This window comes from Taeniopygia guttata, chromosome 10 (assembly GCF_048771995.1).
Source record: "Taeniopygia guttata chromosome 10, bTaeGut7.mat, whole genome shotgun sequence".
NCBI classification, from domain to species: domain Eukaryota; kingdom Metazoa; phylum Chordata; class Aves; order Passeriformes; family Estrildidae; genus Taeniopygia; species Taeniopygia guttata.
In genome coordinates this window covers 3,453,636-3,481,090 of record NC_133035.1, presented here as the reverse complement: position 1 = coordinate 3,481,090, position 27,455 = coordinate 3,453,636, and the positions used below count along the sequence as shown (strand labels likewise).

The 27,455-nt window shown below is 42.8% G+C and overlaps 1 protein-coding gene across 11 annotated transcripts in view; it reads right to left on the bottom strand.

The window, feature by feature from the left end:
- Positions 1 to 27,455, bottom strand: part of MYO9A (myosin IXA) — a 175,165-nt gene that overhangs the window by 103,960 nt on the left and 43,750 nt on the right. For 10 of the 11 annotated variants that reach the window (XM_030281920.4, XM_030281923.4, XM_030281921.4 and 7 more), the window contains exons 3-6: positions 9,698 to 9,792; positions 5,462 to 5,524; positions 3,693 to 3,792; positions 964 to 1,020 (exon numbers count right to left, since the gene is read on the bottom strand). In XM_030281920.4, the coding sequence (XP_030137780.4) occupies positions 964 to 1,020; positions 3,693 to 3,792; positions 5,462 to 5,524; positions 9,698 to 9,792 (315 nt within the window). The remainder of the gene's footprint in view (positions 1 to 963; positions 1,021 to 3,692; positions 3,793 to 5,461; positions 5,525 to 9,697; positions 9,793 to 27,455) is intronic. The other variant, XM_030281925.4, reaches the window with a different exon arrangement.

Sequence of the window (27,455 nt, the reverse complement as noted above, 5' to 3'; positions counted from 1 at the left end):
TCTGCTCATCACTCCCTGTTCCTGCAGGGCCCCTAAGGATGCTGATGGTTTAAGGATGCCAATCCAATATTCAATATTTTTAACCTTGTGAGGGAAATTCCCTCCTCCCCTCCTAAGGATTTGCAGGGAAATGTTGCTGTTAAGACACTTATTTAGCCTGAGTGAATCCCAGCTCCTTTCCAGATCACCTCTTACTCTTCCAGATACATCAGCAAGACTTTGGCAATCATCAAGCACACGGGAAAACCAGCAGGAAGGACAAGCAGCTGATGCCAAACATGCTTCCACATGCAGGACACATCAACAGGGAGCACCACAGGACACACGGACACCCAGAGCATGTTGGTGGCACAGGAGGAGCCAGGGAAGGGGAGAAGCTTCACCATTCCCTTTTTTGGGGCGATCCATTTGGAAAGGATGATCATGTCAGCAGAAGTATTTTAGGAGAAGGAATTGTTTTTGCACTCTGAACAATATCAGGATTTGATTTTCTCACAGATGGCTGGGGGATGTTTTTGGGTTTGTCTGTTTTTTCCTGGAAGCTGGAGAGCAGATACACCACTAAAACCAGCATGAACTGATGCATCTCTTGGGGCTTCAAGACACTGATTTGCTGTTTTATTGGAATGGAGTTTCAATTTTCACATTGCTGTCACATCACAATTTCCATATATCATCACATATTCCATCAGGACAGAATGAAAACCCCCTTAGTTTTTTACAACTGGGAGGACTGTAGAGATCTGACCATCTCCAACTACTGAAGAAGCTTTCCAAATGGAAGGAACCATAAAAGGGCAAAGAAAAAAAAAAATCTGTACTGTCACAAGCAACACCACTGCAGGGCAAAGGGTGCTTAATGGGTTAAACTTCATTGGATTTGTCTTTCTTCCTGTCTCTTAAACACTCAAGTGAGAGCAGCCCTGCACCAGCAACACAGAAGAGGCAGGTTCTTGTACTGACCGGCTCCGAGTCATAGCAATAATCATCCCAGCTCTGTCTGAGGGGTTTCTTTGTCATCTGAAAGCAAGGCAGAGCGGGTTAAGTGGTGTTCCCACCCCAAATCACCCCGACTACCTGCTCCCTAAGCAGGAAAAGAATTGTTATTCTGCAGAGTCATGCCCTAGTTTTATTTGTTTTAAGGGAAGATTCATGATGGTTTTGCATTCCTGGTGCTGGTTCCTGCTCATAGTGCACCTCATCGAGCGAGGCCCTCTCATCAATAACCCTAATGGATATACTAAAACCTTTTCTTGTCTTACAGGCTTGGGACAACCCTTGGTTTACTTGGAGCTGAAGAGGCACTGATGCCAAAATCTCTCTGAAGAACAGATTTGATTTTTTTCTACTCTCAGCCTCTGCTCCAGACAAACACAAGTGTAGCAAAAGTGAGACTCTTCCAAACAACACTCCAAAGCTTTTTAGGAATTTGTGTCTTTTTCCAATCAGACAGAGATGGAGTTGAGAGAAGTCAAAGCATTACCAGTCCCAAGAGGGAGAGAGATGGCACTGGAGCTCCTGAGGAGCTGAAAATAAGGATCTCAATCTGCAAATGACTGTTTTCAAAATGGATAAAAGTTAACAACCAGCACAGAAAATATTCAGTGAGCTGCAGGGTGTGCAGGGGTGGGTTCACCTGCCATTTGGGGAGAGATGGAAAAGTCCCCCATACTCAGGGGATACTTTGAGTAAATCTGCATTTAAAAATAATTTGAAATCTTTATTTTCAATCTGCTCCCTGCTTATATAGAGAAGATTTTGGTTAAGTATCTGAATAGATTATTTCTCATCTGCAAAGCAAACTCCCCATTTGCTTTACATAGCACAACAAGAGTCGAAGAACCTGGGAAGAGGAAAGTAAAGCCTGACTCAGGACAGAGTCACTCCTTCAGGGGCCTGGTTCAATATTTTATGGCTTCTCTATATGAATATTTAATTTTCAGTAAAACACTTCAGTTCATGTCTGAACTGGTTCTTTTTCCTTTTAAAAAGGCAGGGTCTTCTCCAGGACACATTTAAGAGGAGACTGCAAATGTTAAAGGGTCCTTTTATAATTTTTCTCTTAAATGTTTCCCAAGTTTCTTTTTCCGTTTCTCCACTATCTCCTTTTTCCTTTTTCTCCGTACTTCTCTTTTCCTTTCTCCTGATGAAGGGCAGGGAATAGTTGCTACTGCACTGTCAGATGGTCTTCATGTGATACCATGCCCAGACCACATCTGAAGGCATGGTCTTTCCATAGTTGTCAGTGTTAACTCTAATCCTAATTACTAAAAAATTATTTAAAAACCACCCAAAAACTCAGAGTGTCACTGGTGTCGATACACTGTGTTCAGGGAAGTTCAGAGTCTGCTTCCCTGATTTGCGGGGCTGATCTTAGCAGCTTTCTTCAGCTTACTTGCCCCACAGCACCGCAATTTAGATTGAAATAAATATTTCATCCTAAATGATAATATTCCTACTGGTTCCTCACACTATGTGCTGTTAGATTTCTAATTTTCCTTTAAATATAAATGCTCTTAAACTGCTATGTAAAAGAAAAGGACTGTAATTAAAAGCAATGTTTTCAACTAACAGGAAGCAACTGGATGGACCAACAAAACCTGGGAATCCAACAAAACATTCCATCTTGGCATCTTCCCACTGCAAAACTGTGGCACAGATGGTGCTGGAGATCACACCACGTTCTCCAACCAATGCCTGAGGCATGGAGACTCCAGCAAAGAGCCTCCAGCCCTCGGAGTGTTCCTCACTTGGGAATATTTCCCCATCCAGCCATGGGTGTGTGGGAGTCGTTAATATACAATGGATTTTGGTGTTGATTGCCTGCTTTAAAACATCCTTAAAAAGTCCCTGGTAATTGAGAGCTATTCCTGAATGAAGTTATATTTCTATAAAGACTAAAGGCTATTTGGTTTGGGCTGTGGGTCCAAGTTTCTTTCCAGTTTAGGGGTTAAATCACTCTTTATTGCTTCTCATGTTTCAGCACCAAGAAAATTGCAATTAGTTAAAATCAACATGTAACTGAACTCCTCTTCCACATATTCCTCCTCTTTTTGGTCCATTTGAAGTCCCTATCTGCAAGACTTACTGGATAATTGTCTAAATACTTGAAATAAATCAGTTTATTATAAAATTATCATAATGTAAATTGAGTTTATTTGGCTGTTGGTAACACCTCATCCATCATTAAATCCCAGATTTTCAATGGCTGCTGTGGTTTTAGTTATATTAGACTTCTTCTATTGTTAAATTCAGAGGGTTGTGCTAAAGCCAGCCAGAAGCTACAGAATTAGGACTTCCTCATGCAAGATGTTATATCCCAGTATGCCACATTTTCCCTTCTTCTCCTGCTCAGGAGACAGATATTAATGAGTAAATGGCAATCACACAGGAGAACAGGAAATTCTGACTGTTTCTCCCTCCAGCAATCAAAAACTTAATACATTTAACATGTCCCAGGTACAGAAAACACTGATTATTTTTTCTCTGAAACACTACCAGGTGTTCAGATTGCTAATGCAGAATTATTCCAATGACGGAAGACTTCCTATAAACCCTTAAAACCAACTTTTACTACTCCACACCTTTAAAAACCCCCACTTTTACTACTCCACACCTCTTCTTTATTAGCATTAAATATCAGCAGAAGAAAAGGCAAGACCAAGGATTGTATTCCTGTATAGAACTCCCACCTGGTTAAGGTAATGATATTCCTCCGGCTGCTTCAGGTGAAATGCTGATCTCTCCTCCTCGCTCGCTCCTGCCAGGAGGTAATAAAATACATGGTAGTTCCTGGTGACAAATGAAAAACAAAAGCTGTTAGACTCGAAAATGAGCAGCAGCACTGAGCAGAGGCACATTGAAACCTCCCAACCTGATTTTCCAGCTCCCAAGCTCAGGCCTGACACCGTTTAGAGCTGGTCTATACCTGCTGTGCAGGGACGGAACAGATTCAATTGTGTCATGGAGAATGAGATCCCTCTTCTCCATCCAAGGACAGCCACTGCCCTAGAATTCTACTTTCTAGAAGAATTTCTAGAAAACCTGGGATTCTCAGGTTTTCCTTCTGAACCATGTGCAATGCCTACATATTTCACAGAATCCCATAACCATTTAGGTGGGAAAAGACCTCCCAGACCATTGAGCCCAACCTGTGCCCAAACCCCCACCTTGTTCTCAGCTCAGAGCACTGAGTACCACATCCAGGAATTCCTTGGACGTCTCCAGGGATGGGGACTCCAAACTGGGCAGCCCCTTCCAATGCCTGACCACACTGTCCTGGAAGAAATTCCTCCTGGTGTCCAACCTGAGCCTCCCCTGGCACAGCTTGATGCTGTTTCCCCTTGCTCTGTACCTTGTTCTCTGAGAGCAGACCTGACCGTCCCCAGCTCCTTTATTAGAGCCTGACCTTTTTTATTAGAATCACAACATATTTCCTTGCAATGCAGAAATTATGAATTTTCACACCTTATTACCATTAAAAAGGCAATGACTTCCCAGTTGCAGTTCCATGAGACAGGACTGAAAAATCTTTAAGTACTCAAAAACTCAAATATTCAAAATACCTGAATATCACTAATTCTAAATCCACCCCAAGGGACACTCATCTGTTCTGCTTCCAGACGACTCTAAGACCATTTCTTTCTAAAATTAAAGCTGTGCTTTTATGTTGGATGTTTTCCAAGAGGATCCAAGTTTAATCATCTTGCAACACCCAAGAGGACGTTTGTCAAGGCTGTAGATGCTCTTTAACTCCAGGAACAGCCCTGGAGCATTCCAGAAAACTCACACATCTGTCTCCAAAGGGAAACACAGCCAGAAGTGCTAAGAGTTGAAAGAAAACTAAAGGCGGCAGAATTATTTAAAAGTGGAATAATAATTACTGAGAGAGGAGAGGAATATGCAATAAAGAATATGCAGCAAATTAGGAAAGAACACACTTCACATAAGTTCATTCTCTATATAATTTTGGCTCTTTCTAGAAGCCCCTCTAAAGGCTTCAGTGAACTGCAAAGAAGAATGAAAATACCATGCTTCTCTCCTAAAATGACATATTAAGCAGTTCACAAGTTGCACAAGAATGAAGTGGTACATAATAATCTATGTGCCACAAAGTCAGTGAAAATTAAATTAAATGTAATAACATTGTAGTGGTAGGTTTCCTGCTTATAGCAGAGATTGGAACAAGATAATCTTTAAGGGTCCCTTTCCAGTACACTCTATTCTATGATTCCATGGTAAGTCAAAGGCTTTTGATAAAATAATGGGGTTTATTCCCTCCATTAGCACATTTCTCCCTAAACAACAAAATATTCAAATATAAAATGCAGCATTAATCTCTGCAGCACAGGGTTAAGAGCATGAAAATCCTGATCCTCCATGCAGCTCCACCAGAGATTTAAGTTATCTGTGCCACATATAGGAGTTAAACCCTTGCCTTGGGCAAAACAGAGGCACTCACCGCTCGTTGTGCTCCTGATAGACCAGTCGGGACTTCTCTAGGAGGTATTTTTCAACATAAGCTCTGCAAGGGAAGAATCAAAGCATCATTAATTTACCTGATACTCAGCTTCAACGAACACAGCTTTACTGGGGGCTTCAGCCTTGGTACCCACACAAAGAAATTTCAGCCTTGTTTCACTTAGTTATATAAATTTCTTCCTCAGCAGAACACGCCAAATATTATGTTTGGCTTTTGAGGTTTTTTTGGTTTGATACCAAGCCAAAACTAACTTGGATCTGAAAAACATGATCTCAGATGCGTCAGCCTATGGGCAAGAGAAATGTTGTCCGCAAGGAAGGAGCTCGGATCCTTATTTCATCCAAAGCCAGCAAAATCCTATTGCCTGCAGCCCAGGAGCCCTGCACAGGGAAACACCTCTGCAAGCAGAACTGTGCAAGATGCCATTTAGCTGCAGAATCAGTCCCTAAATCCCTATTTCCCTCTTCTAGAAGAGTCACTTCTCACAAAAAATTTGGGTTATTTACTTCTGGCTCCAGTCAAAAACAATAAACAATTGCGAAAGCTCCTCATTGCAGTTTATATTTTCTCCAAAGAGCCTCCACAACAAACACGCTCAATCTACATATTAAATACTTTTTTCAGGTTTGTCGAGTTAAACAAAGCTTCCACAGGTTTTTTTCTTCCAAACAAACCTAACCAGTAATGACAGGGATTTAGAAGCTGGAGTTCTAGGTGGCAGTTTGGATGGGGAGCTGTGCTTTTCTGGTGACACATGCCCAGTGATGTGGCACCCGCAGTCAGAGCTATGGAGGAATTGGGAAACCCAATGAACCTTGGGCACGGTGGCACAAGGAGGTGCTTTCCTCCACCACAGATGGGAAAGCCAGATCTAATTATTACCTCCAGCACAACTTTCTCCCTTCTTTCCATTAAAACTAAAATATAAATCACTTGGACACGCTGCAGAGGTTTTGTAAAAATTCTTATGGAAACTCTTGGAAGAGGTTACTGGAAGTGGCAAATCCAATTCCCCACTGGATGATCTTGCTGGACAGGAGGAGTAAAGGAAGACAGACAGCAAAGCTGTATTCCTGTTTATTCCCTGGGAGGAAGCTGGGAACAGTCTATGGATATTCCTCACCCACAGCTTTATGGGGTTTCTATGGTCCCTTTCTAACCTGAACCAAATTTTTCCTTCCCAAGCCATAAATTCATGGCAGGGTCAGGGAACACATGAATGAGAGCATCCTAGATCCCACTGATGAGATCCCATGGGATAATAGCTCAGACACTCCTGTACAACAACCTGCATGTCCTTGGCATTAATCCCTACCTCTATAATTTCTGCTCTTATTATAAACCACCCCAAAAATAATTGGAAAGGTCTTCTGGAAGTCATCTGGTCCCAACCACTATTTAAATCAGGGAAAATTTATTTATTTATTTATTAAATTTTATTTTAGAAAGTTTCTATATTTTCAATTTTATTTTATATTTTTAATAGATGCAATTACAATGCTATTTTGATAAAATTATTCCTTGCTTAGTGCAAAGGTCACAATGAATCCATGTCCCAAGAACAACATCTGTCCTTTCTTGTAACAGGATACTGAGTAGGAAAACCAGCTTATGTCTTAAAAAGTTAATGTCTCCAAATCTTTTTTATTTACTATTGTCAACTATGTCAGTTCAACCTTTAAGAGCAAAGAATAGGAGCTCTAAGGGAATGATCTTGTGTAAAACACTGACTTAAGCACAGAGAGCCTGTATTTCAAAGGGCTTTGATTTAAAGCCCTCCTAGCTGGCTCTAAAGCCTCTCCTATCTGGCTCTTCTGCCATTTCATGGATCGTGTCAGGTCTCAAGGCTTTTGATCATTTCATGGGGACTGAGCAGGTTGCAAAGACCTTCCTCCAGGCCTGGCTTATCACAGACTAGGATGTCCAAAATTCAGGAAGCCTCTTGGGAATGCCCTGACCTGCAGCATTGCTCCTGTTCAATCAGTCTGAGAGACCATCCAAGACTTCATCTTACAGGGTGGGGTTGGGTCCTGCAGATTGGGTCCTGCTCCTTCCTGTTCCACCTCTTCAAGTTTAGGTGATTATACTGAGGGGGGTTGTAAGCAAATATTCAACTGCTATTTTCAACCTCTGAAGAGAGGAAAACTCTGATTAAGTGCTACAATTTATAGTTCCAATACCAAGGCTATTGATACACAGAACACAGGGTGATAATTGATTTGGGTTGTGCTAAAAATGTATAGACTAAGTTTTTAGAAAAATCTTCTTTCACAGGAAAAAAATATGGGCTTGTATGCTACATATATTTTTGGTTTTAAATTCCTTATATTTTTCTTTAAACATCTTGTCTTTTCACTGGGGGGGATTACAACCTCATAGCAGAACACAGTCACATCACACTGTGTGACCAAAGACCAAGAAAGCTCATTTTTTAAAAAGCAAAGAAAACTCCTCCTATTTTATGAACTAGAATGCAGTTATTTGCATATCTCTGCCAAATAAAAATAGAGGCCACAACCACAGTGCTGCTACATCATGCCAAGATAATACATAGTTAAGGCATTTGTTGGATTCTTGTTACCCAGGAGGTATTAAAAAAATGAGGTTTTTCCTTTTAAGAGAACTGTGCAGCAGAATTAAATAAGGGGAAAAAAAGAGCATCAGGTTTGACGTGGGATGCAAAACCAGTGGGAAAGGACGTGGAGTACCCAAGCCCACTCAAAAATTAATCACAGCTCTTTGTGTGATACTGTTCTGCTGGAAAATAAGAAAGCAAAAAAAAATTTAAAAGCAATTCTCTAAAATAACAACAAAGTCCCAGCAAGAGGTCTCTTAGCCAACTGCAGAAATTACACAGCCCCTGAAATCCTGCTTCTACTCCTCATTTTTCCAACTGACTCAGTTAACCTGGACAAAAAGGGGGTGTTAACGAAGCCCTGTTCATTTACAGCTCCTTGGTGATGATCTGATGCCATGGAAATTATCTGAAGCCAGAGAGAAAGCTGGGTTATGTAGTTCCGTACCTGCCATGGGCAGGGACACTTTCCACTAGAGCAGCGTGCTCCAAGCCCCATCCAGCCTGGCCTTGGACACTGCCAGGGACAGGACAGCCACAGCTGCTCTGGGCAACCTGTGCCAGGGCTTCACCACCCTCACAGGGAAGAATTCCTTCTCAATATCCCATCTATCCCTGCCCTCTTGCAGTGGGAAGTTATTCCTCCTCATCCTGTCACTGGGGGCCCCTGTCCCCAGTCCCTCTCCAGCTCCTGGAGCCCCTTCAGGCCCTGGCAGGGGCTCTGAGCTCTCCCTGGAGCCTTCTCTTCTCCAGGTGAGCACCCCCAGCTCTCCCAGCCTGGCTCCAGAGCAGAGGGGCTCCACCCTCAGAGCAGCTCCACGGCCCCCTCTGGACTTGCTCCAACAGCTCCACGTCCTCTGTGTGCTGGGCCCCAGGGCTGAGGCAGCTCTGCAGGTGGGGTCTCACCTGAGTGGGGCAGAGGGGCAGAGTCCCCCTTTTCCTGCTGCCCATGCTGAGGGATCAGCCCAGGCCATGGGGGTTTCTGGGTCCCCAGTGCACATGTCCATGAGCTTCTCATCAATCATCACCCCAAAATTATTTTCCTCGGGTCTGCTCTTAAATTTCCAAAGTTGAAATAAACTGAGGAGAACCACACTGGAGACAAGGATCTCCTTGCAATGACCTGGGAGGAAGAAGAGTCCTTCCCTGGCCAAGGGTTGAGTTAAGGAGAGACTTGTAGGGAGAGCCTGGGCGGAATCAGGCAAAGAGCAAGAAAAGTGTGGCTCAATGGCCTCCAGAACTCCCAGCCAGAGATTAAATCCTCCCCTAGGCTCCTGAGTCTGAGCCAAACCTTTCACTCCACATCTACTGCTCAGGCCCTACCCCATCCCAGCTAAAACGTTCACCTTTTCTGCCTCAACTCCTGTCTGGTGAGGAGATGCTGCTTTTCAGGTTCATTAAAAATTTGATATCAGGATTATGGAGAGCTCAACTGGCTTGAAGGCAGCTCAGATGCATCCACACCTCAGCACCTGCCTTGGATGCACCAATATTTCCAGACCAGCAGATTTTACTAAGGTAAAATCTATTAATTTTTATTTCCTATCTCCATTTTGGGAAAGATACTGACCAAAGCAAGGAACACCCTACTGCAGCCTGGGTTTGGGCTCACCCAGCACCCCCACCCCGTTCCCACTTACCCTCGCACGGTGCCTGTCTCCTGGTAATTCACTTGGATGAATTTGCCAAAGCGACTGGAGTTGTTGTTATGGGCTGTTTTTGCATTTCCAAATGCCTGTGAAAAGAGGGAGATGCCATTGTTACACTGGAAAAGCCACCGCCTTGCCTGATTTCCATGGGCATCACTCACAACTCAACTTGGGGGATTTTCCTATCATTTCACATCAAAAAACAGGGGATGGGGAAAGTTTCTTGAGAGGCTCACAAAATAATCTAAGAAGCTGCTAGGAACCATGTACCTTTGCAAGCTGGTGTTCATGAAGAGAGGGTGAACACTGGTTAAAAATAAAGTGTGAGCTGCACAGAAGAGATTTAATGTTTGAAGTTATTATAGTCTGCATTAAAGCTGTGCTTTAATCATTTAAATAAATGTACAAGTACACTGCTCCAACAGGACTCCACATTTTAATGAGCTAGAGGAAGCTGCTTTTTAATTATATGTGGAATTAAGGGGGAAACTGCTTTGAAGGCTACTCAGACTAGATAATGTCATACACAGCATTGGCATAACCCAGAGTGTTTTCAGCATTTCAGACACTCTAGTTTCCATTTGCTGCTGTTGCTTCTCCAAAATCAAAATGCTTTTAAGTCTTTATTATGCAAAGCTTTTATTCCAACCCTGCCTTACCAAAGCACTGACTGGAGAGAGTAATTTTTGCCATTTAAAAGAAATCTCTGAACTGAAACTGCTATTTTCAGTTGTGCCTAAATCACTTTCATAATCATCCAGACCATGGTGACAGAGTCTGCCAAGCTGCCAGGTCCAATTAATGCTTCATTTATTAAACCAGTTTTCATAATCACACACCTTTTCTTCTAAGTCAAATTTATTTAAGGTAATTATAATTTCAGAGATAATTTCCAAGTGTTGCTCATGTATGGGCATTTTGTGCTGAGGCTTAACATCAGAGCTCAGCTCCCAATAGATTTATTTCCTGCTCAGCTATTTATTAGAAAAGATTAAAAGGGCTTTCCATCTATAATCTGAAGCTTTTCAAATGACCTTTGTGGATTTAACTTCCCAACTAAAAGCAGAATATAAAGGCCAAATGAAATGAGACCTTGGAGAAAGGGTATTGGACACATCCTGTCCATGCATGATCCGGTTCCCTTCCTAGGCTGATTTATATCCCAAATTGCTCAGATTTAATGATTTAAGAACCCAGAGAGGTTTGCCATGGAATAACAACGTGTTTTTCCCCCCCATCTGAATACAGGGATTTGTTTAAACTCCAACTATTGCATATGAATCTGCTTTAGTTGACTAAAGCAGGTTCTGGGAGAGCCGAAACCTGCCGAACAAACAGGTTATTCTGGAGAGATCGGAGCTGCAGCTCGGGAACCCTGCAAAGAAGCCACTTTTTTTTCACACTTTTTTCTTGCTTATTCAGCCCAAAAATCCTCCCTGAATCCCCTCTCAACCCACCCTCCAGAGGACATCAAAGGCACCCACACCTCCCCTGAAGCACCAAATCTCTCCTAGAGATGAAAATCCAGTCATCCTCTCCCCAGACCAGGAACTTTGATATTAAAAGACAGGACAGTGTTTAAGATTTCCAAAGGATTGACCTCCAGGTATTTCAGTGAGCAGAGACACAGCAAGAAGCTTTTAAGCAGAATATTCAAGACATGCAAGTGCATCACCTTATATTTAGTTATTAAATTGTATTAATCAGGTTACAAGAACTTCTCTGCTATGGGATCACTTGCACTAAGAAACCATCTTAAGGCAATGAGATAAAATTTCTATACGCCTAATTAACATGGCTTGTTAGAGAAGCAGCAAGATGAACCTGAACAGACCAAACAGTAGGCAACACAGTTTTATATCATCTCATAAAATAAATTTTCATAAAATTTAATAAAGAATTTAAGCAAAGAGCAATATTAAGAAGATTTTCTAGTTTGATTCCCTGTATTTCTACCCTAAGTAATCATTCACAGAGACAAACAAAGTCTATTTATTGGGACTTCTTTGGGGAGAGCCTTGCTCAGGAATTAATCTTTCTTATTCTGTAACAAGGAAATTTAGGAGAAAACATTTCAAATATAGGAGTGGGGAACAGCAAGATTCCTCTTTTTTTATGAGCTTTTTTGGGGATGAATGTGCCAGACCACATGATATGTTATAATCCAAATGCCTCCAGAAATCACAGCCCATAATGTTCCTCTTTCATGCATTTTTATTTTGTGCTGATATAAATGAGAAAGGTCTTTGGATCCCTTCTTATGCAAACTTCGGGTGACTCCGGGCCTGGCATGCTGGGAATGGGCCAACAAGTAGCTGGAGAAACGTCTGGTGTTTGATTTGAGACAACTTAATACATTTTTGTTTGCTTTACTCACAGGGTTTCTTTTGCAGGACTGTTGGGCTATAAAAAAGCGCTATTAATTCAATTTATACATGTCTAATCCATATAGACCAGACGAGAACACCCCGTCCCTTGCAAACAGGGCAGAATATAATAGTTCAACCTCAGAAAATGAGTTATAACTTCTCTAAAACAAATTATCTTCTGTTCATTTGATTGCTCTTTACTGACTCATTGATTCGAAGCTGCTGAGCAGCTCAACGGACAAAACTCCATAACAGCATTCCGAGGATTCTTGGGGAGACCAAAGCTTTTACTGGCCAGGGCTCAACTTTTGGAAGGAAACAAAATTCAATATGTTCCTCTGTAGGAGCTGGGAGTCCCTCTGGACCCAGAGGGTGATCCAGCAGTTTGAGAAGGCAGGAAAGAGCAGCTCCATTCCTCCTCCTCCAGCCCTCCTGCACAAAGAGATGCCTATTGGCATGAGGGAAAAAAAGGGATTAACAGTTTCCTGGCTAAATGCTCCACGTTCCTCCTGATCCCAGAGGCCTGCAGCCTCCTCGTTCTTGACTGAGTATTGATGCAATCTGGATTAATTCCAGATTACAGTCAGAATAAGGGTTATTTTAATGTCTTTCCTGAAAAAAAAAGTCATTTTCCAAACCTCAGCATCTGGGAAAACACCGTGGTGACTTGTTCTTATCTGGCAATAAAACACTGTTATATAGATCATCTAAACTGAATGTTATTCCTCCATAGAGTAACAATAATATTCTCCTACAGAATAACAGCTGCATTACCTTAAGGAATTACAGATTCTATGGTAAAAGAACAAGTGGAAATACAGGCCGTTGCCAGCATATTTTAGGTCCCCAGGCCTAAGGCGAGCCTTTAGCCCTCACCCTTAGAGGGAAAAGTAAAGGATAAGAACTATATTAATACACAAGGGTTTTTAAATGGTTCCCCATTAACCTGAAATGTAAATTGATTTTTTTAGAAAGTCATACTATGAATATACCAGGAGAACAGCAAGTTGACTGCTTAAATCTCAACTATGCCATTGTGGAATACTTATATTAATAGTTATATTCCATTGAGGGGCACAGAAGGAACTGGGAGCAAAATTCCATCAAGCTCATTAATGCCAGAGAGAAGAAACAGGTTAATATCAGACAAGTCAGTGGTAGAGGATTCAAATTCTCTGGTTTACTGCGAAATTTGGAGTTCATTAATCAAATGTATTCATAAAGTATGAATGACTTGTAACTGCATGAGCATGTTGGGAACAGCTTTGCTAAAATCTATTTCCCACCAAATAATATAAATACAGAAGGGTCTGGAGCACCAGGAGCAGCTGAGGGAGCTGGGGCAGTTCAACCTGGAGAAAAGGAGGTTCAGGAGGGACCTTCTGGCTCTGCACAACACCTGACAGGAGGGGACAGGTGGGGAGGTCAGGCTCTGCTCCCAGGGAACAGGGACAGGATGAGAGGAAATGTCCTCAAGTAGTGCCAGGGGAAGTTTAGGTTGGATATTAGGAAAAAAAAACTCCATATAAAGGGTTGTCAAGCATGGGAACAGGCTGTCCAGGGATGTGGTGGAGTCCCCATCCATGGAAGTGCTCAAAAAAAGACTGTATGGGTCACTTGAGGACATGGTGTGGTGATAAACATGGTGGTAGTGGTGGGTGATTTTGTATTGAAAATCTTAAAGGCCTTTTCCCACCTTGACTCCCCCATGATTCCATGATGCACATCAGATGTGCATTTCCATGCTTCACCTACAGATTCTATTGCAGAAACACAAAGTGTATCCACAAAGAGTGGTGCATTCAAACACCCCCTGTAATTTATTTCCAGATTTAAGGGCTGTTTATCCCAATATTCTATAAGTATGCTTGGAAAAAAACATCCATAAACACTTTCACTTCAAATTAAAAAAACACACAGGGAAGGAAAATAGCATATTGGATTTTTTGACATTTAATGTCTTTTATGTGTCCAGGGCACTCACAAATTTCTTCCTCCTCCTGAAACATATACAGCAGGATGATAAAGATAATTTTCCCTAGTTTTCATTCCACCTGAAACCAAACTCCCAGCACTCTTCTTGCCCTGTTATATTGCTTTTTAACAGAAATATATTGAATTATGTCCAGAACATAAACAGCACGTACACTACTTAAGTTAAAGCCATTGTAAATCCCTTCCCATTATTGCTCCTGCCCTGGGAAGAGCTTTTAAACCTGCAGCTCCCACCTCCTGATAAAATCTTCCAGCCCACATTGATCTACTAAAGCAACCCCACTTTGATGGACCTCTCAGACTTTCAATTCCCACGAGGAGCCACCTCAATGCAGAGAGATCATGGCGCCTAAGGAAGCACCAAAGCCAAAAGGTATGAGGTACAACTTGAATAAAAGAAAAATACCAAAGAAAAATAGCTTTTATGGGAACTCTTCAAGCTGTGGTTCAACAGTAACACTGAAAATCTAATTTACAGCAGCTAAACATGACTCAAAGTGCCAGCACCTCAGGGTTTTGCTCTCGGTTGTGGCTCCATGTCCCACGCTGACGGATGAACCCAGCGGTGCTTTTGTGGTCAAAAGCACAAACCACAGATTATTTATAGTGTTCGTGCTGCAATGCCTGAGCAGGGCCCAAGCCTGCCCAACAGCCCTGAGCTGCCAAACACTGACCTTTAAAGTCCTGCAAACTTTCCTATCTCGCTGTTCTTCGCTTCAAGGGGCCATTGCAGCACCTTGAAGAGCAAACACGGGTTTTCCGTTTCACAGAACACAGAACCACAGAGTGGTTTGGGTTGGAAAGGCCCTGGAACATCATCCAGGCTCACCCCCTGACGTGGGCAGGGACACTTTCCACTACACCAGGATGCCCCAAGCCCCATCCAACCTGGCCTGGAACGCTTCCAGGGATGGGACAGCCACAGCTGCTCTGGGCAGCCTGTGCCAGGGCCTCACCACCCTCACAGGAAAGAACTTCTTCCTAACGTCCAATATAAATATCTCCTTTTTAGTTAAAAACCGTTTCCCCCTTGTCCTGTCCCTCCATCCCTTGTCCCACATCCTCTCCAGCTCTCCTGGAGCCCTTTCAGGCCCTGGCAGGGGCTCTGAGCTCTCCCTGGAGCCTTCTCTTGTCCAGGTGAGCACCCCCAGCTCTGCCAGCCTGGCTCCAGAGCAGAGGGACTCCAGCCCACAGAGTATCTCTGTGACCTCCTCTGAACCCTTGAACCAAAACATGACAAAGTAACTTAAATTCAAGATGTATAATGACAAAATGTTTGTTTGTTTGTTTAAAAATTGGTGATATTTGTCTCTAAAATTTTAAATAAAGCATGTCCTGTCTGTGGGCATGAACAGAATCTAATCCTACACTAGTCTGTGGCAGCAAACACAGCAGAACATCTCCTTGGTGGTGTCTGCTTCCTGTGGTAGTGGATTTTTTGCTCATGAGTTTCTCAAACCCATGGAGTTTCCTGTTTCTTCCAAAAAATCAATACTCAATTTTTAAGCAGGTGCAGCAACCAAAAGGTGCACACCTATCCTGTTCCTGCTCTTTGCTACCCACAAAAGAACGTTTCAAGTATATGACCTACAAGTTCTTCAGATGGGGAAAGTCCAGAGGATAAAGACACCTGGGAAGTGCTGATGAGACCCTTCCTCTCCCTCCTGCCCCTATGGAGGACAGGTCCATATGGCTTGCAAAGACTGCCCAAAGGGCCAAGACCTTAGTTAAGGGTCATCCCTACACCAACTAAGCATACAATTTATTGCATTTATGAAGTTTAAAATGTTCTTCATCCCTTCACTGATACTCCACTGTCAATGACAGTACAGCCATCACTACATGGAATTAACCTCGGCAGGATTCTTCCAACAAAAAGCACACCAAATCCTTCATTCCATAATTACAATTAATGAACAGCAGCCAAGTGAGTTCTGTTCCATTAACAGACAAACCCTCTTGTGATTAAACTGATGTATAAAATACAATCTTCATGGTACAAACTATAAAACACCTTTTAAAATATTTTTTTCTCATTACAGACAGTTTATGCCAACTTAAAATGTCTTGTCATGGTAAGACACTTGCACGGACCCTACCTGGGGTGAGGACTGAAATTATTCTGGGATAGCACCTTCCCCCTCTGGGGAATCATGTCAACATCCTGGAATGGAGAATCATAGAATCATGGAATAGCCTGAGTTGGAAGGGACCATTGAGTCCAACTCCTGTCCCCGCACAGGACACCACAATAAATCCACATCCCTGAGAGCACTGTCTGAACTGCTGGGGCTCTGGAAGCCTTGGGGCTGTGACCATTTTCTGGGGAGCTTTTTGAGTGCCTGATGCTGCTCTAGGCTAAGAACCTCTCTCTGATATCCAACCTAACTCTTCCCAACACAGCTCCAACCATTCCCTCAGGTCCTCTCCCTGGTCACCAGCTCAGTGTCTGGAGAAATTAAACAACAAATTTTTTGCAACAACTTGTCTTAAAATACAGGCTCAATTATGACCACGTGTCTTTGCACACATCAAGTTTGCAATCCCCAGTAAAAATATGGAAGAGAAGGACTTTTAATGGGAGAGCAGCAATTTATAGAAGGTTTAGGAGTCAATTTAGTTGAAGTGCCAATGTAATGGAAATCCACAGCACCATTATGGGGTAAAATACCTGAGAAAAACCCTATAAACATCACTACAATACACCCTTATTTGGGAGATTTGACAGAGGCTGTATCAGCTATATAAAAAATAGGATTCAGTGTCTGCATTCCCAGAAAACATTTCAGTGTTGGCAGAATATTCCTCCTTTTCTCATATTTAAGAACTGCAGCTTCTTCCTTTCAAATGATGCAGTGGAAAAAAAAAAAGAAATTGCCATGAAACCACAATGTAAGAAAAAAAAAAACCCCAAAACCCAAGCAAAGCCTCCGACCTAAGTCCTCATCCTGAACAGGGACAGTTTTCCTAGGCAAGTGCAATAATGGGAAAAAAAGCCCAGCTGAGCTGGCAGTCACCAGCAAACGCCCGTACGACGGATCCTGGAGGCAGAGGCTGCCAAATCCCCACGGTCTGGCCGACATTCCTGCTCCTCTGCTCAGACATTCATGTTTTTGTGAGCAGCGTGGACAACCCTGGGAAGAACAGCCAAAGGCTCATGTTTTCCAGCAAACTCGCATACATTGGCCAGCAAATATTCAGGTGAAAAAAAATCTTGATCCTAGGTTGAGCTTCAGATTTAAAGAAGCATCCCAAAACGAAGTTGGGAAACTTGGTGTTATTATAGTGTCTCTCCCAACATTCATGTTCTGCAGCTAAAGAACAAACTTTACTCTTTCAAATGCAGGCAGCAAGTGTCCAACAGGTGCCAGGAATGAGCAATATCTCCTTATTGGTGCTTCAAATTTATAGGATAAAGACATAAAATAATCACAATAAAACAGTAACAGCAATAAAGTGACCAGCTGGAAACAAGTCATAGCTAAAGGAGGAGGTTTTACACTCCCTCAGTCAGCAATACAAGTACTGTAAACAAGCACTGCAGTGGGAAAAAAGCAGCACCGAGAGAATGACAACAGATTACCCATGATGAGCCACTAATGTATATATTTCAGGTGATGACTGAGGAAGGTATAACCTATATAACAGGTTATATTATGCATTGCATCATCAAGTTATAGCACTATTTCCTTCTCACCTTTCATAATCCCCTTATGCAGAGCTGATGAAGTGCAGCGATGCAGCACAAACTGCAGCTGCTGCAAATAAAACTTGTCTGCCATTGCTAGAAACAGCCTCTCACAGTGCCAGGAGCACTGCTGGCTCCCTTTACTTTAAATAAAGTAATACTGCAAATAACAGAGTGAGAGCAGCCCCAGGGGGACATTTGGGACATTGGTGGAGAAGACAGATCTTCCCTGACAGCCCAAATCCCCCACGGCCTGGGCTGAACTCTCAGTGTGGGCAGCAAGGGAAGAGAGGATTCTGCCCCTCTGCCCCACTCAGGTGAGACCCCACCTGCAGAGCTGCCTCAACCCTGGGTGCCCAGCACAGAGAGGCCGTGGAGCTGCTGGAGCAAGTCCAAAGGAGGCTATGAGGCTGCTCTGAGGGCTGGAGCCCCTCTGCTCTGGAGCCAGGCTGGGAGAGCTGGGGGTGCTCACCTGGAGGAGAGAAGACTCCAGGGAGAGCTCAGAGCCCCTGCCAGGGCCTGAAGGGGCTCCAGGAGAGCTGGAGAGGGACTGGGGACAAGGGCCTGGAGGGACAGGACAAGGGGGAATGATTTCCCACTGCCAGAGGGCAGGTTTAGATGGGATAGTGGGAAGGAATTCCTGGCTGTGAGGGTGGTGAGGCCCTGGTACAGGTTGCTCAGAGAAGATGTGGCTGCCCTTGGATCCTTGGAAGTGTTCCAGGCCAGGTTGGATGGGGGCTTGGAGCACCCTGGTCTAGTGGAAGGTGTCCCTGTCCATGGCAGGGGTTGGAACAAGATAGGCTTTAAGGTCCTTCCAACTCAAACCATGCTGTAATTCCATTATAAACAGGTAGCAACATTCTCAGCACCACATTTGCCTTTTCCTTCTCAAGGCTGAGGCTTTTGGGTCTCCAGAGCTCCTGATCACTCATGTCTTATCTACCCTGAAGCCCCGATAAAGAAAATATAACTTTTCTATTTTCAGACAGTCATCCCTCCACATATTTCAGTGCTCTGCAGAAGACAGGGGTAAATTCCTATCTCCAAAGCATCTCCTGGTTTTTAAGAGCATGGAGATTACATCCAGCTGTAGAAAGCCACCCCTCACCCGTGGCTTCACATCCTTCCCAAAGTAACATGTTTGAGTCCTTTTGGCCTGTTGTCTTGGAAACATTGATGTTTCAAATGACACAGTACACAAACCAAGTGCTGCTTTTCAAGACATAATCATCATCATGCAAAAACATCCACACAGGAAACTATATCCTGAGAACACTGTAGGACGTTTTGCTGTGCTCTTGTCGCCGTTGTCACCTGCTGGCAGCTCTTGTAGCACTCAGAGACTTGCTGAAGCTGTGACTCACTGATTTTAGGAGCTGGTGATGACAAGTTGCCATTGCCTGAGCCTGACTGTGGCTCCCACTGCCACACCACAAACCTCAGGTGGAGCAGCTGTGGACCCTCAGCCTGATGGCAGAATCCTGGAAAGTCATCTTAAAGAAGACACAGTGCCAGCCCCAGGTGGAGCCACAGCCCCTGCCCAGCACAGAAATTCAACATTGCTCATTGGCAGGAGGCTCATCCCTTGCAGAGGCATCTTCACCAGCTTCCATCCCCTCCTTCCCAGGCATCCCAAATTTAGGGAGAGGCATGTGGTCTGGTGGACAAGCCTTGGACACTTTCCAGTCCCTGGAGGAAGACTTTCCAAGTGCCTTAAAAACTCTGGTTTTTACCCTTTTTTTGAATATAATGATTTGACATGGGGCCATAAATGTTTGGAAATGAAGTTTCAACTCCCTATTGCATACTTGGGTAGCCGAAAAAAATGCTCAAAAGAAGAAAAAAAAAAAAAAAAAAAAAAAAGAAGAAGCAGCATTCACTGCACACTCTGGGCTTGATATAAGTTTTCCTGCAGTTTGTCACCAAAATTAATGCCACAAAGTAGAAGGCAGGAGAAAGTGTCCCTATCGTAACACTCCCCATCTGGAACCTCTTAGCAGAGGCTCAGAGCCCTGATGTATATCTGACACACAGTTTTTCCTGCTTTTCCCAAGAGAAATATGTGTAATGAAGAAAAACAAAAACATGTTAGGCAGCAACCAAAACATACCAGTGTAACCCGAGCCTCAGCTTGGCTCCCGCCCCTGCTGTCCTTCCTCTCAGACCTCAGCCACTTTCTGTTTTTTACTGACAAAAAATCATCCACGCCCTCCCCTCCAACAAACAAAAACCAACCAAATCAGAGCTTTGTCATTAAATCAACACAATAAAACCCACATTTGTTTTCTGCTGCGTAAAAAAATCTCTTGAGTAAGGAGAAGGTTAAATGTGAATCCACACATCTCCAGCCCTTCCTTGCTTTTCTGTGGGATAATATAAATAATTTACAACTCTTCTTAAAGCAGTTCCAAAATTTCAAGCACCACAGAGCAGCAGCATAAAATTTCCGTGCCTCATACGCAGTTTGGATGAGTCTCTTCCACCATAGCAATGCTGCTGGGCTCATCTTTTCCACCTTCTGTAATGTTTCAGTAGCCATAGGCAGATTCAGATGTCTGACTGATCCATAAAAACACCTTTTCCCCTATTTCCACAGTTCAAATGGTGAAGTAAGAGCTTAAAAAGACTTACTCATAAGTGTTGGGATGGACCACAATACCTGCAGGAATCAGAACGAGGCATAGCAGTGAAAAAATTATCATCTCATTGGATTGATGGGAAGCATTGAAAAATAATTGTCTTATCTGGGACCAGAATATTTGATAAGCACCAGGAAAAACAAGAGCTGGCATTGGCTTTTTTTCAGGGAGCAAAAGAGAAGTCTCAAAAATCAGCAAGTTCCTATCAGATATTTGTGTTAGGAGGGGGTGTCTGTTTTCAGCTGTTATGTAAAGCAAAACAGGAAATTCAACAGGTACCGCCTGTCACCTTCCCAGAGGAATTAACTGGGGCTTCCCTTGAGGCCACCGTGGAGAGGTTTCCTATGAACTGAACCGAGTTCCTGGGCTGGGGGTAAATCTGACACCACTCCTTCCATTCCCTGCAGAGGAGGAACAGCTGCGAGGCGAGCGTGGAGCAGCCGATGCCCCGTGGCACGAGATTGGCACGGTGCTGCAATTCTGCTTGTCATGGGAGAGGTCTCCAGGCAGGGAAGGAGCTTTCACTTGCAAGGTTACCCTGCCAAAACCACCTATTTAGCTTTGCGCAATGTTCCTTAACACTGCCAAGGCCGGTATTTCTGAGAACAGCGCTTTGGGGTTTAAAGGACAAGAAAATCCAACCAAAAAAGGAAAGCCCTGAATTAATGAAATTAGGGGAAATGTGGTGAGATTTTATACTCCAACTTTCCACATTGCAGAAAACTTTTCAAAGCCAACACGGATATTTTTCTGCTGTCCACCTCTTCCTAGCCCAGCTCTGCAAAATGCCAAATGGTTGGGATGGATGTGAGGAGCGTGTTTTCCTTTTCCTCTTTGGAAAGGACAGGAGTCAAACTGTGCCCAGGCCAGATGTGCTGCCAGCATGCCAAGGATGCAGAGGCCTCACTGCTCCTTCTCTCTGCACCAAGATGAGCAGCAGCTCTTCATCATCCACCTCAGCCAAGCAGGAGAGATCATGAAGTAGGGACTCAAAGCACCTTCCTACAAGTCCATGTTTTTATGTATCTATTAAGAATATTAAGAAATGTAGTTTGAAGTTGTATATTCCATGGAGGGGAAGGATTTTTAACAACACCTCAAGTATACATTTTTACAGTGGCCACACACATCCAATCTCACTGCAAGACTTCCAGGAGCAAAGAGTTGGCCCAAACCACCCACTCTGCATTGATTTGACCCAAAATGGAGCAAGCCAGAGAAAGGAACACAGTTCAATTTTTTACAGCAGCATCCAAGTGCCACTGAAGCTCCATCTGGGATCCCCCACATCAGCTGCTGAGATCTTTCCAGATGTGAGGAGGGCAGAGAAGGGAAGCAGGAGGAGGATGCTGTGTCACTGAGAACATCTTAGAACAAATTAAGTCTCCAAAGGCACTTAATAGCATTTAAATTTGCCATCTCCTTAGTCTATGTGCATTATTTTGGGGAACACCAGCTTTTCAAACCTTCCTGCCCTCCAGAAGAACACAGGATAATGTGTATGTGCAATAATGCATAAAAAGTACAAATATCCCAAAGAAAGGTGCATTGGACAAAGTGCTGGTGACCTGCTGCGTTGGAAGCTGTGCATGAGTGTTTCCCATCACAGTGCCAGCAGGAGAAACACAGCAGATACACTTGGAAAATCCACAGGGGCATTGCTTGCCGGAGCAAACGGCAAACCAGACTTCGTTATCCAATTAATTTCATGTGAATATGCAAGGCTTTGTTAGAGCAAACGTTCATTAACTTCCCTCTCCCCTGATTTCCTGAAGCGCTGGTTTCCAGTACACAGGTATTGTACATCTCATCTCTTTCAACACCTTTTCTGTTTCCTTTCCACCACACAGCCTGACAAACCCTCTCTGATTGTTCCTTACCCTGATGATACTCAGTCCCTCTCCATCATGGTGTAACTAAACAAATAATTTACAACTTCCCTTGTAGAAATTTGCAGCCTCTACAACAGTAAAATTCAGAACAGCATTTCTTCGTTCAACCTTTGAAGAATCACTACATTGCATTTAAACCTTTTAGTAAACCTTCTGTAATTAAATATGTCGTGAATAATCTAAAATCACAACCTGATGCTGGTATCAAAGTGGCTGTGATAGGACACAGAAAGAGGTGGGAAATTTTTTAGACAGATATAAGAGCATCTTTAACCAGCCTGATTTAAAGATCTGGAAAACCCAACCAAGATTTGAGTACATGTTTTCTGCCAGGCTGAGACAAACTGCAAAGCTCAAGTACAAATTCAGAGTATTTTTTCTCAATTTAGATTCATTGGTTGAACTTAATGGGAGAAAAGGATCCTTAACCAGAGGAGCCCAGGGATATGAAAAGGCAGAGGAAAAACAAGCACTCCCCGTGCTGAGTGGCAATACATAATTTATAATCCAAATAAAACCAGGTTTCCATCTATTATTTGGAAGCAAGTGTTGACCTAGCACACAGCAGCACAGCACAATGAAGAGTCAGCCATTACTAATTACACTTGGTTTGTAAAAATGAACGGAGAACGAGAGTTTATTTGCAAGGAAAGGAGCTGTTGGCACTCTGGCATTTGCTCCAGGAGTGAGGCTGGAATGCTGGAGCATCCCTCCCTGCAAGCCAAGTGCAGAACAGTGCCCAGAGGCACAAGCCCATCTCCCACCAGTACAAATATCACCCTTGTATGATAGAGCATCTCCAGAGGGTGAATGTCTTGGATCATGATGACTGATCCAAGATATAATTTTGTGTTCTTAATAAAAAACACATAACACATCCAAACCCATTGTTTTGATGTAGTAAATGTCCCTTCATACAGCAGAACAAGGGAGGTCATGGTTTACAGAATTTTAGTCAAGCTCAGTATGCAGAGCAACCAGACCTGCCAATGAAAAACAGGCTGGAGGGAGACATAGATCCAGATCTCACATTTTCCAGCACCTCTTATCCACTTCCAAAACCTTTATTCCATACATATAAAGTCACTGCTGAGAGGCAACAACCTCATACACCACCCAATTCTCAAGATGATGAAAACAACAAGGACATGATCACTCAAGTGGTCAAAATATCTCCACAAATCTCTCTTAGAGGGATAGACTTTATGGGCGTAGAGCTGAAAGATCCTTCCCTTAAATAATAATGCACACATCACCCTGAAAGTGGGAATAAAACAAGGAGCTCAGCCACTCTTGTTGCATTTGGGATGATGTGAATTTATTATTTTTTCAACCTTCTTTATTATTATTTCTCTCCATTTGGCATTAAAAAATGCATGTGGGATGTAGCAGGAATCACTGGATTGCATCTGTTTATCCTGGCTGGGGAAGATGGGGATGCTGCTTCCTCTGGCTCACTCAAAGCAGCTTTATAAACCCCAACAAAAACACCATCAGTGCTAACTAAGGAGGGATTTGTTTGCATCTTTCAAGAGAATATTAAATGTATTTCTTTATTGACCTTAATCAGCAAGAAAAACACTACATTAAAAAATTAAACTCATGTGAAAACAGCATTTCTTCTCTAAATAGATCTGCCTGCAGTTCAGAAGGAGGATGGAAAAGGAAACTAAAACACTGACAGAAAGGAAAACCACAGAAAGAAACCTTTCTTTCTCTTGCTGAGCCTCATCCTCTTGTTTATAACTCCCAAGGAGAACAGCAGCACGATTGTCCTACCTCGTGCTGGCTGGATTTCAGCAGGAAGGCTTCGCTCATCCGGCCTCTGGCGTCCGATAGCGAGGCCTTTCCCTGGCCATCTCTCTTTTTTACTGCTCCTTCTTCCACATCTCCCCCTTGGATGGCATCCAGGATAGGGGGACTACTGATAATTCACCAGCTTCCCAGGCTAAGGTAACTATAATAATTAAAACTCAGGTTGGGATTGAAACAAGGCGTGGAAAAATAATCCCACAGTATCAGGGGCTAGACCAAAAAAAAGGGGTTAAAAAGGAGAGAATTGGTGCTAAGGAGTTCTAAAATCTAAGTTTGATGATCAGTGATGCTGAGAATCAACATCACCTTCAGAGATTTCCAACTGTACTCTGCTGTTCCCTGGGACATTTGGCACAAATACATGGGGGATGCTATTCCTAACTGTATCAAGACCCCAATCCAACCTACAAACATATGGTTTGGGGGTTGTTACTGCATTTGCAATCTTTCCAGTGCCACCTTAGGAAAAAAAATGCATCAAATGTAATTCATGTGAGAGGCAGAAAGAGGGAGGGAAATATCCACATGGAATTATCCACACATTTAAGTCCTGACTCACTGAACTCTTCACCCTCTGTGTCCCTTTTAATCCCATCTGGCACCAGCCCCCCACAAGACGCACAAAATTAAACTGCGTTGATTCAATGGCAAGAAATGGGAAAGGAGAAAAAAAAAAAAAAAAAAAAAAAGACTGATTTTTCCTGAAAACACTCTGAGCAATTGTAGGTGCCCTGCTCCAATTGCATCTTTGTCCAGAGAAATTTGGCTTGTAAGAAACTGAAGTGTGGATCTGGCAATCAGGGGTGAAGTTGAATTAACTGTGGTTTGAATCCAATCAAATAAATGAAAGTCCTTCCAACTCTGCCCATTAGACAGTTCTATTAAATGCAGTGACTTTTCTCAAAGCAAGAAACTTATTAGTAAGCTCAAACCTATTTTCTATTTTGAAATTCCAGTTGAAAGCTTGAAATTTAATTAAACTCTTCAGAAAAATTAGTGGTTAAGATCTTATGACATGATAACCATGAAGCAATTTAAAAATTACAACCATCAAATCAAAATATAGACTTATGGCTCCTTCAGTATTTGCTCTCACAGATCCTCATGCCTTAAGCCAGGAGGTGAGACGTCCTATTTATTCAAAAAGCTTCTCCCAGCTCAATTTCTCTTCCTGAACAGACACGATTAACATGGAAACCCAGAAAAATTTCACTTACTCATAATTCTATCTTAATGAAGCTTTCCCAGCACCAAAAATCCACTGAGGGGAGTCGATCCAACAATCCACAAGAGTTTTGCAGCCTAGATGGAATAAAAAGCCTGCCTATTCCTCAAGTACCCCCCGCCCAACAGGGTCAATCTGCACAGAGCAGGACAAACACTCCATTTGCTGAGAGCTCATGGATGTCTTTAAAAGCACAGCAATCAATAAAGTGCAGTTTAAAAACTTAGTCCAGGGGGGCTCTAATGTGGTGAGGATTAAGCAGCTACTGACCCATGCTGCTCTAAACTTGAAAATGGACCCAAATGACAACCTCATTCTGATTTAGAGGGACAGACAGGAAGAAAATAATGAATTTTTATTTCATATTTCTATATCTCATGTATATATTATATCTATTTTATATTTTTATATCTCATATGTTATCTTTTTATTAATATATCTTGTACATCTATTGTATATTTTCTTTCAGTATATCTAATATTTGACAATTTAAGGAATGCATTTTTGTTGTAGTCTAACATGATGCAGGAATTGCCATGTCCTTAACCCCAGAGCAAGCACAGCGAGTGCCACTGAACCAAGGCTGTTCCCATCAGTAAAATCCCCTCTGTGTCCCAGTTCCCTCCTGACTCATCACCTGGGGGATGCACCAAAAATCAGAGTAATCTGAACTCACATTATTTATCATTTCAAGCTCTTCCAAGGAAAAACGTGGCTCTTGGCCCTTGTTAATCACATTGTCCGTTGGATAATGCATTAACTCAAGCATCCAAGTGAGCATCCACTCTGTCGATAAACCCTGCTGATAAATCTAATTAACGCCAGCTGAAAACCAGGCTAACATCAATAGTTGTCTTTTTTTTTTTTTTTTTTTTTAAAGCATTATGTTTTCTTCCAGTTTCATTGAAATTATTTGGCTTTCCTGCAGCAGATGAAAACCAGATGTTGCAGAGCGGGAAGGGCTGCACGAGCCAGCATGAAAACCCAGGACGGCAACAGGCAGGTCGCACCCATTCATTACCCACATATTTCCCTTCTGCCAGGAGGTTATTTCTATTGCATCTCTGTGATTACAAATATTATAATTGTGATGTAACTCTAGAAAGCCCCGGGTTGTCCCTCACAGCCCAGGGCCGCACGCGAGCCGAAAGGCGCCGGCAGAGTTTCTTTGTGCTGTGTAAGCACTTTGGAAAGCCTCGCTCCCATCTCTCAGCCTTCATGCCAATATTATGCTTTGTAATCCCTCCTGGAGCAGCCCAAACCCAGGATTAATGCAGGTTTAACAGCTCTTGGATGCCCACTTGTTACACTGAGAACAGTAAAGACAAGGAATTTGTGTGCGTGGACACAAGGCAATTTAGGAAGTTTCACTGTATAAAACTGAAGGTGCACTCCCATTCCCCTGATTTTCAGGACAAGGTGGAGGAGCAGGAGCTGGGTTATTTAGCATTTTTAGCAGCTACGTGATGCAAAAATGGGGAGCACTGGTGTATTATGAGTGTATTTAGACTGACTGGCTATATGCACCAGCAATGGAAATGGCAGGTGACCCTATACCTAATTTTCAGACATCTGTCCCAAGACAGAAAGGACTTTGAGGTTCTTTCTCTTTCCACAATATTAGTTTTTAATTTTAATCTAACATGTTTAGCAATAGACTATTGTGATTTAAAGCAAACATCAGGTGGCAATCTGGACAGGAAGTGGGAGCAGGTCTTTCCACGTTTCAATGGGAAAGAAAAGAGAAGGAAGGGAGAAAAGAAACCTTGAGCTGGATTTGCTGCACAGTAATCACTGCCCATCAACACTGACAGCACTGGTGGGAATTACACATCATCAGCATCCCCGTGTTGAGCAGCTGCTATTACAAGGAATCCACTGACATTCCTTTAAAACTGCCTTAATTCATATGAATTCCACATCACAGTGATGTAGCCATGTACTGGAGCAGCATCCCCACTCGTATGAAACATGCAACAAACATACCTCATATTCCATTAGCAGATGCAATAATTAAAATATTGGACAAATTTCCATTGCTAAATACTCTCCAAAATATTTTAACTGTCCATCACAGCTGTGCTTTTCCATAGCATAAAGGGTTTACTTGTGTTATAGCTTGAGAA